This window comes from Scyliorhinus torazame, chromosome 6, assembly GCF_047496885.1.
Source record: "Scyliorhinus torazame isolate Kashiwa2021f chromosome 6, sScyTor2.1, whole genome shotgun sequence".
Classification (NCBI taxonomy): Eukaryota; Metazoa; Chordata; class Chondrichthyes; order Carcharhiniformes; family Scyliorhinidae; genus Scyliorhinus; species Scyliorhinus torazame.
The window spans coordinates 312,491,137-312,503,560 of NC_092712.1; the positions used below are offsets into that span (position 1 = coordinate 312,491,137).

At 50.7% G+C, this 12,424-nt stretch overlaps 1 protein-coding gene across 2 annotated transcripts in view; it reads left to right on the top strand.

The window, feature by feature from the left end:
* Positions 1-12,424, top strand: part of limd1a (LIM domains containing 1a) — an 83,574-nt gene that overhangs the window by 65,273 nt on the left and 5,877 nt on the right. For both annotated transcript variants that reach the window (XM_072510081.1, XM_072510082.1), the window contains 3 exons: positions 205-335; positions 6,310-6,361; positions 8,080-8,148. In XM_072510081.1, the coding sequence (XP_072366182.1) occupies positions 205-335; positions 6,310-6,361; positions 8,080-8,148 (252 nt within the window). The remainder of the gene's footprint in view (positions 1-204; positions 336-6,309; positions 6,362-8,079; positions 8,149-12,424) is intronic.

The following is a 12,424-nucleotide window of genomic DNA, read 5'->3' on the forward strand; positions in this document are numbered from 1 at the left end:
TCTATGTAAATGCCGTTTAGACATGAACTGCGCTACAGTCTGGGTTGGCAGTCCAGGTTTCCCGGTGTCGCTGGATCATTCGCCGTACTCCATCCAGTCGAATCCCTCATTTCTGGCCATTGTCGGCCAGAATATAAAATGCGGGTTTCGGCGTTGAGGGACTGCAGTCTGTTTGTCACCAACCATCTGTGTTCTCTGTGTTAGATTCTCCAGGCCTTGGGCAAGTCGTACCACCCCGGATGTTTCCGCTGCGTCATCTGCAATGAGTGCCTGGATGGGGTCCCGTTCACAGTCGACACCGAGAACAAGATCTACTGCATCAGAGACTATCACAAGTAAGGGAAGCAGTCCTTCCCTGTGGAGTATTGCGATAACTAACCTCTCTCTTGGCGTGTCTTTCCTATCCTCTTTGCTACACTGATAACAAACCAGTTTGTTTGCGGGTGAGGGTAATAGAACATACAGTGCAGAAGGAGGCCATTCGGCCCATCGAGTCTGCACCGGCCCACTTAAGCCCTCACTTTCCACCTTATTCCCCCTAACCCAATAACCCCTCCTAACATTTTGATCACTAAGGGCAATTTAGCATGGCCAATCCACCTAACCTGCACGTCTTTGGACTGTGGGAGGAAACCGGAGGAAACCCACGCAGACACGGGGAGAACGTGCAGACTCCGCACAGACAGTGACCCAGCGGGGAATCGAACCTGGGCCCCTGTCACTGTGAAGCCACAATGCTATCCGCTTGTGCTACCGTGCTATCGTAATGGTCAGCTTTGAGTGGAATACTGGACATTTGCTCTTTCCATACTCTGTAGGGGGATCTAGGGTGGTTGCTGATGACCAGCAGTTAACACTAGGCAGGCGTAATTTATTTTTATCATCTTTATTTCATGGGATGTGAGCATCATTGTCGAGGCCAACATTTGTTGCCCATCCCGAATTGTCCTTGGCCATTTCAGAGGACAGTTATGAGTCAAGCGCTTTGCTGTGGGACTGGAGTCACATGTAGACCAGACCGAGTAAGGACAATGCATGATAGCTCCATGGTCTCCACTACTGAGACTAACTTTATAATCCATATTAACTAAACTTAAATTCCGCCAGTAGCAATGCTGGGATTTGAACCCTTGTCACAAGAGCATTAGGCTATGCCTCGATTACCGCTATGCCACCATCTCTCTCTCTCTCTCCCGAGTAGGACATTTAGTCCTTCGAGCCTGCTCCGCCATTTAATAAGATTGGCTGATCTCGCACTCAGTCCACTCCCCTGCCTTAGGCAAAATTAGGTGAGTTTGCAAACACGATGCACGGTCGTGTGGAGAATCGGGCATCCGGCCAAATTTGAGGTCGGTGCCTGGCGCTGATTGGGCGCCAGGCTGGTGGCGGTAACTAATCAGAATCGTTTATTGTCACGAGTAGGCTTCAATGAAGTTACTGTGAAAAGCCCCTAGTCGCCACATTCCGCCGCCTGTTCGGGGAGGCTGGTTAGGGGAATTGAACCCACTAACTAGGTTAGCGGCCCGCACCGGTATGCATTTAAATGTGAATAGCGGGTTGGACACAGTATGCTCTGCATTTCCATGATGCTCCGCATCTCTCAAGCGGACGTCTCACGGGCGTGAATTACTTTAGTTATTGACAAATGTGGACTGGGCACCATGGTTGCGGAGGGGGAGCAGGGGGCAAAAAAAAAACGCTGAAAAACCATCGGGCTCGCTTGAGGGGGCGGCTGCCCGGGCCGGGAGCAGTAGTGAGTAGGTTTTGGTGCCACGTCCGTGGCCTTGGGCTGTCCCCCTCGGGATCGGGGTGGCGTGGCTCAGACTGCAGTCTGTCTTTTAAACATACCCCTTTGGTGCCACTTACAGGCTCCTGGCTGCTCACATTGCTGAGTGCTGCCTCTGTCCTTTAAAGGCCCAGAAGGCCTCGGGTCATCTGGGAGCCCACCCAGGCCGCACCTCTGGACACCCTCACACCCCAGCTGAATCATCAAGGGCCAAGCTCAGTCAGGAGCCCACCAAGTGTTGGCAATCCTCGATGCGTTGCCCCATTGCAGAGGAAGCAGGGGGTCAGCTGAGCTCACCCCAAGCAGAGGACACCCGCATCGCAGACTTTGGAACTTTTCCTGGTTCTCTGCCCCTCTCACCATTGTGCAACCCCCCCCCCCCATCCCTCCGGACCACCACCTGTCTCCTCCTGGTGAGGCTGGCAGCACTGACTGCCTCTGCCACCACCTCCCAGGCAGCGTTCAGAAGGGCAGACTTGAGTCTGCGGCCCACCCTGGGGAAGAGGGTGTCCCTCCGCTCCTCACGGGCCTGGAGCTGTGGGTCCACCTCGGACTCCCGACCTGGGGGGGGGGGCAGATCTTCTCGGAGCCATCTTGGTAGCTGCAATGAGTGTGTGGTAAATGGAGCGCTTAAAACAGCTCCAGGCACTTTGGCGCCATCTCTGGCCCCGTGGTTAGAATGCCTGCTGGGCCGGGAATTGCTCGGAATTTGCACCAGCAGAGTGCTGACCCATTAGCAAGTCCTGAATTGTTCCCCGATTAGCACCCCAAATGGGATGGTGAACTGCACGTAACTCAGTCCGGGCGCCAACACATGGTCTCCCAAACGGCAAATTCCGCCCCTTCCCTCCGTAACCCTTAATGCCCCCACTGATTTACGATCTCGGCCTCTGCAGCTTCCTGGGTAAAGAATTCCAAAGATTCACCACTCCAGAGAAGAAATTCTCCCTCAAATCCATCGTAAATGAGCACCCCGTTAATCTGGGAAAAAGATTTTTGCTTGTTTCGCACAAGGAAACACAGTATTATCTCTTGGCGCTGTGCCTTACGAAAGGAGTCTTTGTTTCAGTTTAATTATATAGATTAAAAATAAATGATATGAAAAATAAACTTGCGGGTGATTTTATGCAAGCTATGGTTGAGGCTTCCAGACACTGGGAGTGTCGCGGAATGTTGATCAGGTGAAAAACAATGAAGCATTGATCACGATGACAGGGAGGGATAGTCCTGCATGTATTGTTCATGTTGGAACCCATGTCCACAGAGAATTAGCCTGGGCCTCTGGATTCTAGTGCAGTGGCATCACTATACCCCACCTAACATTACTATGGAAGCAGAAAGTACTGTAACCATGTCGTCTTCCGTGGGGCACAGTGGTTAGCACCACTGCCTCCCAGCACCAGGGACCCGAGTTCGATTCCAGGCTTGGCCTGTGTTGAGTTTGCACGTTCTCCCCGTGCCTGCGTGGGTTTCCTCCTGGGTGCTCCGGTTTCCTCCCACAGTCCAAAGGTGTGTGGATTGGGTGGGGCTACATGGGAGTGGGCCGAGGGTAGAGTGCTCTGTCAGACTTGATGGGCCAAATGGCCTCCTTCTGCACTGGATGGATTCTATGGCAGCTGTGGGCGAACAACGAGTGCGGCCTTCTCTCCATCCCCATAACAGTGTTATTCAAACGCCACTCACTGCCGCGAATGGTCCCCAAGGATGAATCTATCTGCAGTTACCTCTGGCCCTGTTTAAATGGCTAAACAGCCTGGTACCCGTGGGAAGTTTTTAAAAAATAAATTTAGAGTACCCAGTTCATTTTTCCAATTAAGGGGCAATTTAGCGTGGCCAATCCACCTACCCTGCACATCTTTGGGTTGTGGGGGCGAAACCCACGCAAACACGGGGAGAATGTGCAAACTCCACACGGACAGTGACCCAGAGCCGGGATCGAACCTGGGACCTCGGCGCCATGAGGCAGCAGTGTTACTCACTGCGCCACCGTGCTGCCCACTCGTGGGAAGTTAAGTTGAAGTGGCCCCAGAAGAGCAAAGAACCGCAGTATCTCCAGCTGGTCCTACATTCATTTTGATCAGTGGAAGATATGTGAATTCAAAAGACAACAAAAAAAAGCCAGCGATGGCATTGATTAGTTGGAATTGGGCATTAACTAATTAAATAAAACTAAGTTTTCTCTCCGGTGGGAGCAAAGGAAAATGGACAGGAAGCACAAGCTTTTTTGTTAAATTAAACTGTTTTAAATTCCGACTCTTGGGACCTGTTTGGTGGCGTAGCCAGGAGGGATTTGGCCACATGGGCAGTTTGTGAGACAGAGCTGTAGAAGGACAGGAGTGAAGTGTTTTCAAATAGTTACAAAGCCCTGGTGTGATCGAGATTACAGGAACACGCACGAATCAGGGGTAGACGGCAACACAGTGGCGCAGTGGTTAGCACTGCTGTCTCACGGCGCCGGGCACCCGGGTTCGATCCCGGCCCTGGTTCACTCTCCGTGTGGAGTTTGCACGTTCTCCCCGTGTCTGCGTGGGTCTCACCCCCACAACCCAAAAAGATGTGCCGGGTAGGTGGGTTGACCACCTATTTCTGATCAACATGGGAGGCGAGGGTTATGAGGGGTCGGAAGGAAAGTGGAGTAGATGCCACCGTCAGTTCAGCCATGAACGGCTCCAGCTCCTACCCCGTATGTCCTTATTATTGACGTCACCAAGTTTCTAACCGAACGCATGCGCACTCACTGGTAAATTTTACCCAAGTGCCTGCGAGGTGAAAGACGATGAGAATCTCATCATAGATTGTCAGTTGATAGATTTTCAGCTTCAGAGAATGATTGTGTCTGTGTGGAATGATCATTTAGTGCTCTGATTGCAGGGGGAAAGAACAGGAAGACTGGTATTGGGTTGTGTTCTTCTGGTTGTAATGCTTTTGAATTAAAAGTGTTGGGAAAACTCCATCAAAGGGAGTTTGTTCAGTTTTCTCGGAGATCAGGAAGGGCCCCAGAGGCTGGAGTGAACCACAAGGCTGTCGACGTTTGATGCCAAAGTTATTAGAAATGATCAGAAACCCTTTTTGGCGGGACGGTTTTTTGTGGCTTTCTCATCCCCAATGTCACAACTTTCCAACAAAGCTAAGGCTGGACTTTACTCCTGGTCCGTCAATCCCAGTGGTGTGTTTGTTCCCCTCGATGCCAGTATTTACAGTTCCAAGCTCTGATCCGGGATTTCACAATGAATCTATATTGAAGTGCGTGGGAAAAACAACAGTCATTCCAATTCAATGTGGTGTGCGTGTTCTATTAGCATCTGCCGCAAATTCGGGGCGGCACGGTGGCGCAGTGGTTAGCACGGCGCCGAGGTCCCGGGTTCGATCCCGGCCCGGGGTCACTGTCCGTGTGGAGTTTGCACATTCTCCCCGTGTCTGCGTGGGTTTCGCCCCCACGACCCAAAGATGTGCAGGGGAGGTGGATTGGTCACGCTACGAGGCAGCTGAGAAGCATTGAGCAGTTCGTCACATGTCACGGTTGTTGTGACTGATCACTAACCAGTGACCCCACCCCACCCCCACCCCCACCCCCACCCCGGCAATGGCGCAAAGATTTGGACAGGGAATCCGGAAATCCTCGTGATGCGACCATCAATTCACATGAGACAGAGAATAGAAGTGAACAGTGGCTTTAATCAACTAGAACAGTGCCTGCCTGCGACTGCACTGCAATGAAAGCCGCCTACAGGGTAGCTGCTCGCCTCCCCTCAAGGGGGCGGAGCCTACAAGGGCACCAACATGATACAATCAGTGTAGTACAGTACAATGGTCACTAGGTGGAGCCCACATGCTACAATGTAGTACAGTGGTGAATAATACGTTCACCACGCCTCACACGCTGTGGTGTTTAAGATTTGACAGTGGGTGGCCTCTTCCCAGGTGCACGCCCTCCCCTCTTTTGAAAGTCAGTCAGCCAGTCAGACTGGCTTTCGGGCAGGTTGGGAGGATCATTCCCGGGGAGGCTACAGCCACTAGTGGCAGCCTGGGTGTGTTTGATCCTTGACCCTGTTTGTGTTGTGGTGGGCAAATGAGGGGTGGGGGGGGGGTTGGACAAAGAAACAACAGGGAGAAGGTACGCTTGCGATCCGGGTGGGGAGACTTCGGAAGGATCTGAAGAGACCGCAGTAATTCTTTTTCTCCCGGGATCCAGTTTTGTCAACCTTGGCGACACGCCACGTTTGCTTACTGTGACGGGGAACTCGCTTGGGCCTCACGATCTCACTGCAATCAGGTCCACAGGAGGAGCGGACGGACAATGTGCATTTCAGGTGAAGAGTTCAGCCGGTTCCTTTGTACCGTCTTCGCCTCTGTGAGAATGGAAAAATCCAACCTCGCTCGGTGAAGTAAAGTTCTGTCTCGGTTTTGACTTCACCAATCAGCTTGGATTCTGTTTAATATGGTGCACTGTGGGCTTTGAGATACAGCCAGTGTAGATAAACATCTAAAACCTTGTGTCTTTCTGCTTGCACTTCCCTTTTCAGAGTGTTGGCTCCAAAGTGTGCTGCATGTGGTCAAGCCATCCTACCAGCAGAGGTCAGTACTGCACTGAAGTGTTTTATTTGCTTTGGGCAAGATATGTAACTGAGGACAGTCACTGAAGTTAGAGCAAGTTTACGCCCCATTTTACTCCCCAATATTGCTCAGTGTAAGGCTTCTGAAATGAATGAAATGAAAATGGCTTATTGTCACAAGTAGGCTTCAAATGAAGTTACTGTGAAAAGCCCCTAGTCGCCACATTCCGGCGCCTGTTCGGGGAGGCTGGTACGGGAATTGAACCGTGCTGCTGGCCTGCCTTGGTCTGCTTTAAAAGCCAGCGATTTAGCCCAGTGTGCTAAACCAGCCCTTCGCCTTATAACTAGGCTGCTCTAGCTTGTAACAGTGGTTGCCATACTACCTCAGTAGTTCTATATCTTGGTGTCCTGGACAAGACTTGTCTTCTCGCACAACCTTATTGCAGTGTGTCAACATATTATCCTGTTACGAGACAGCCTGTTTGCAAACTTCATTTCTAAGGCACTTCCCCATTGTTAACAGCATCCATTTATATATCAAACAACTGTTGGGGCCCCTTGTAGAAGTGGTGATGTTCAGGGGTTCGAGCACAGATTTGTGAGTTCCCAGAAATGTGTGGGGGGAAACCAGGACCAGAACGATCCCAATAATTCCGTACACCTGTGTGTGGATCTAGTGTAAATTTGGAAACTCGATTCCTCAGTTCTGCCTCTGCCTGCGATCTGGCGCCGCTCGATGGCCGGAAAGAGAAATGCGCCTCTGTTCATTTGAATGGGTCCTTGCTCAGTGCTGTGTTTATTTAGATGTCGTCAGTGGAGAATAGCACTGACCATAATTATCCCAAAAGGATGCTGGCCTTTACATCTTGGAGATTAGAATATGGGAGGGTGGAGGGTAGCGAGAGCTGTGTGTTGAAGTCCGGCTTCAGTTATACAAACCCCTGGTTGAACCGACCACACCTGGAGTCACTATGGGCAGCTCTGGGCATATAACAGCTTTGGAAGATGATACTGTCCTTGTTAGAGGCTTTCTTAAATTCATTCTTGGGCTGTGAGTCTCGCTGGCTGGGCCAGAATTTATTGCCCATCCCTAATTGCCGGGTGAACCTCTGCCGTCCGTGTGGAGTACAGTGGACATTCACCAGAGCCATACCTGCATCCTAAAACGTAACATCACAAGGAGAGATTGCACACATGTGGGTTGTACTTTAGAAAACTAAAGAGTGATGTGGCCAAAGTTTTCGAGATGATAAGGGGAGCTGATTGGGTGGATGGAGAAAAATTGTTCCCACTGGTCGGAGAGTCTTGGGACTAGTAGAGCAGAGTCTGAAAACCAGAGCTAGCCCTATCCGGAATGAAATCAGGAAACACTTGGTGGTAGACGTCTTGAACTCTCGTCCGCAATTTGCAATTGATGCCCGGTCAATTGTTAATGTTAAAGCCGAGATTGGTAGATTTATGTTAACTAAACGGATTCAGGATATGGGGCAAAGGCAGGTTCCGTGGAGGTAGGCCACAGAGCAGCCGTGATTTAGTTGAATGTTGGAACGCTGAACGGCCTACTGTTGTTCCCGTGTTTCCGGTTTTCCTGGGATATGAGCACTGGGCACACTGCCCGTCGCCCGGAAGCTGACCTCAAACACATCCTCATTGGGCGGGTTTGCTGGGTGATACAAGATGATCAGAGTGGAAATGACAATTGCTTGTAGATATTTAACATTGATCCTCGTATATCCACAGGGCTCTGATGAAACGATTCGTGTTGTTTCTATGGATAAGGATTACCATGTGGATTGCTATCAGTGCGAGGTATGTGTGTCAATTTAAAGTGGCAGGAAACTGGAGGTGTAACTTGACCATAAATCTCGGATTACCGAGTCCTAGCCGAGGAAGAAAAGCCTTAAAATGAATGTATTCGAAGCTAGCAGTAATCGTATGAAACCCAGCTGGTCTTTCTGCAATTTCTTTTTGAGTTACATGACCATGCGACCGGGAGATTTAAATTTGAATGTTGCCATCACCATCAGCTTCCACCGCGGGTGGCACGGCGCAGTGGTTAGCACTGTTGCCTACAGCGCTGAGGACCTGGGTTCGATCCCGGCTCTGGGTCACTGTCCGTGTGGAGTTTGCACATTCTCCCCGTGTCTGCGTGGGTCCCACCCCCACAACCCAAGGATGTGCAGGAGAGGTGGATTGGCCACGCTAAATTGCCCCTCAATTGGAAAAAATGAATTGGGTACCCTAAATTTATAAAAAAGAAAGAAAAAAGCTTCCATTGCAAATCAGATCCGACTCCTCCCTAATAATTTGATGCGAGGATCTACCTTACCCCAGTCGAAATGCTCTGATCAGATTAAGAGCCACTCCAGACAAAGCACTGAGACACATTGTCCAGGCTCCCTCATCCCAATCATGGAAATAGGAAGTGGGTGAAAACTCGATTTAAGCCAACGACAGAATTCCACAGTTCATTAATCTCATGTCCAGGGAAGCGACCTTGCTCCTGCGAATAGCGGCAGTTTGGGCCAAATCCATCATCAACATTGGGAATTAGTTCACTTAGAACATAGAACATACAGTGCAGAAGGAGGCCATTCGGCCCATCGAGTCTGCATCGACCCTCTTAAGCCCTCATTTCCACCCTATCCCCGTAACCCAATAACCCCTCCTAACTTTTTTTGGGACACTAAGTGCAATTTAGCATGGCCAATCCACCTAACCTGTACATCTTTGGACTGTGGGAGGAAACCGGAGCACCCGGAGGAAACACACGCAGACACGGGGAGAACGTGCAGACTCCGCGCAGACAGTGACCCAGCGGGGAATCGAACCTGGGACCCTGGCGCTGTGATGCCACAGTGCTATCCACTTGTGCTACCGTGCTGCCCTTCTTCTCATTTCTGCTCATGTTTGGAACATGTAAACAGGAGGAGACCATTCATCCCCTCGAGTTAGGTCATGGCTGACCCTCTCCTGCAAATCCATTGAGCATTCAAGGGAGCAGGTGTATCACGTACCCTTTGAGGAGGTGGTGACCAGGTTTGATGATCTGTACATTACTTGGGTGCCATCTGTTAGCCAGGAAGGTGCGGACCTGTTCTTTGCGGACAGAAAGAACATATACACACATTGCTCCTGTTTCAGATAAAAGTGACAGCTGTTTGTTGACTCATTCCTGCCTTGATCAATCGGGGTTGAGCTGCCTGGTTTAAATTTCAACAAATGCTTGGCAGCTAACTGTCAGACACCATCAACTGATGCCTTCTCCGTGACAACACCGCCACCAATTGGAAAGTGTCCTGATGAGGGCAATTCAGCAATACACATTGTTCTTTGTGCTTTGTTAAACCAATGCCTGCATTTCACGGGGCAAGTGTTGAACATGTCGTTCCTTACCCACAAGACCACTAATTTGCCTAATATATATCGGTGAATTAGGCGACGGACTGGACAAGGCACCAGTGGGCTTCATGTTCACAGGAAAAACTTGACCCAATGGTCAAACTAGTGTGTACGTTCCCGGATACTCTGTGGATAGATGCTAGCCGTTTTGTCAGGTGGAGGGGCAGAAGGATTTGGTTGAGAAGTTCCTTGTACGTGACGTTGCATTTATATTTGAAGTCATCGTCTTTAACTAAAATATCGGGTTCTTCAAAAACCCCATCGTGGTTTCGATGCTCAGAAAGTTAAGAACGTACGAATTCGGAGCAGGAGTAGACCTTTCGGCCCTTCGAGCCTGCTCTGCCATTCAGTATGATTATGGCTGCCCTTCGACCTTAATTCCACTTTCCCGCCCTGCTCCCCATATCCCTTGATTTGCCCTGAACGATCAAAAATCCGTCTGTCCCAGCCTTTTTTTAAAATAATATTTTATTAAGGTATTTGAAAATTTTTATAACAGTAACAAAAGCAATGACATGAACATGCTGAAATAACCCCCCCCCCCCCCCGCCCTTTGGAATACTGCATCTGCTGACATTTTAATTTTCCCTGAGAAAGTCGACGAACGGCTGCCACCTCCAGGTGAACCCAACCATTGACCCTCCTAAGGCGAACTTTATTTTCTCGAGACTGAAAAACCCAGCCATATCACCAACCCAGGTCTCTACACTCGGGGGCTTCGAGTCCCTCCACATTAATAAGATCCATCTCCGGGCTACCAGGGAGGCAAAGGCCAAGACGTCGGCCTCTTTCACCCCCTGAACTCCCGGATCTTCCGACCCTCCAAAGATCGCTACCTCCGGACTCTGCACCACTTTAGCACCGTGGACATTGCCTTAGCGAAACCCTGCCAAAAGCCTTTCAGCTTCGGGCATGCTCAAAACATGTGGACATTATTTGCTGGGCTTCCCGCGCACCTCGCACACCTATCCTCTACCCCAAGAAACTTGCTCATCCTAGTCACCGTCATGTGTGCCCGGTGGACTACTTTAAATTTTATCAGGCTAAGCCTGGGACACGATGAGCAGGTATTAACCCTGCTTCAGGCATCCGCCCATAGACCCGCCTCTATCTCTCCTCCTAGCTCGTCCTCCCACTTGCCCTTAAGCTCCTCCACCGCAGTTTCCTCCACCCCCGAAAGCTCCTGGTAAATATCCAATACCTTCCCCTCTCCCACCCAGGTACTGGAAACTACTCTATCCTGTATCTCCCGTGGCGGCAGCAGTGGAAAGGCCGGCACCTGTTTTCTCAGGAAGTCTCGCACCTGCAAATACCTAACCATTCCCTACTGGCAATTTAAATTTATCCTCCAAAGCTTTCAAACTGGGAAAGCTCCCATCTATAAATAGATCCCCCATCCTTCTAATTCCTGCCCTCTGCCAACTCCGGAACCTGCCACCTAGCCTACCCGGTACAAACCTGTGGTTGTTATAAATCGGGGTCCAAATCGATGCTCCCTCCACTCTCTTATATCTCCTCCACTGCCCCCAGATCCTCAGAGCCGCCATTAACACCGGAGTTGTGGAGTATCGGGCCGGCGAGAACGGAAGAGGTGCTGTTACCATTGCTCCCAGACTGGTGTCTTTACATGACGCCACCTCCATCCGCTCCCACGCCGACCCCTCCCCCACAACCCACTTCCTAATCATGGCTATTGTAGCTGCCCAGTAGTAATTGCAGAGGTTCGACAGCGCCAACCCACCCTCCCCCCAACTGCGCTCCAGCAACACTTTCTTCACTCGCGAGGTTTTACTCGCCCACACAAAGCCCGAGATAATCTTATTCACCCGCTTGAAAAAGCCTTGGGGATGAAGATGGGGAGGCACTGAAAGACAAACAGAAATCTGGGGAGGACCGTCATTTTCACGGTCTGTATCCTCCCCGCCAGTGATAGCGGGAGCATGTTCCATCTCTTAAAGTCCCCTTCCATTTGTTCTACCAACCGGGATAGGTTTAACTTGTGTAGTACCTCCCATTTCCGGGCCACCTGGATTTCCAGATATCGAAAGCTCTTCCCTACCATTCTAAGTGGCAGCTCTCCCAGTCTCTTCTCCTGCCCTCTTGCCTGGGATCGCGAACATCTCACTTTTCCCCATGTTCAATTTATACCCCGGAAAATTGCCAAATTCCCCCAAGATTCGTATTACTTCCCCCATTCCCTCCCAACGGGTCTGAAATGTACAAGAGCAGGTCATCTGCGTAGAGGGAGATCCGGTGCTCCACCCCCCCCCCCCCCCCCCCCCCAAAAAACAGCCCTTTCCAGTTCCTAGAGGTTCTTACCGCCATGGCCAATGGCTCTATGGCCAGCGCAAACAGTAACGGGGAGAGGGAGCACACTTGCCTCATCCCTCGGTGTAGTTCAAAATAGCCGGACCTCAGCCGGTTCGTACGCACACCGTCTACTGGTGCCTGATAGAGCAAACGCACCCAGTCAATAAAGCCCTCACCAAACCCAAACCTTCCCAGCGCCTCCCACAGGTAATCCCACTCCACCCTATCAAAAGCCTTCTTTCTCCGCATCCATCGCTACCACCACCTCTACCTCCTCTCCTTCTGAGGGCATCATAATAACATTCAAAAGCCTTCGAACATTGGCCCTGAGTTGCCTGCCCTTTACAAATCCCATCTGGTCTTTCCCTATCAC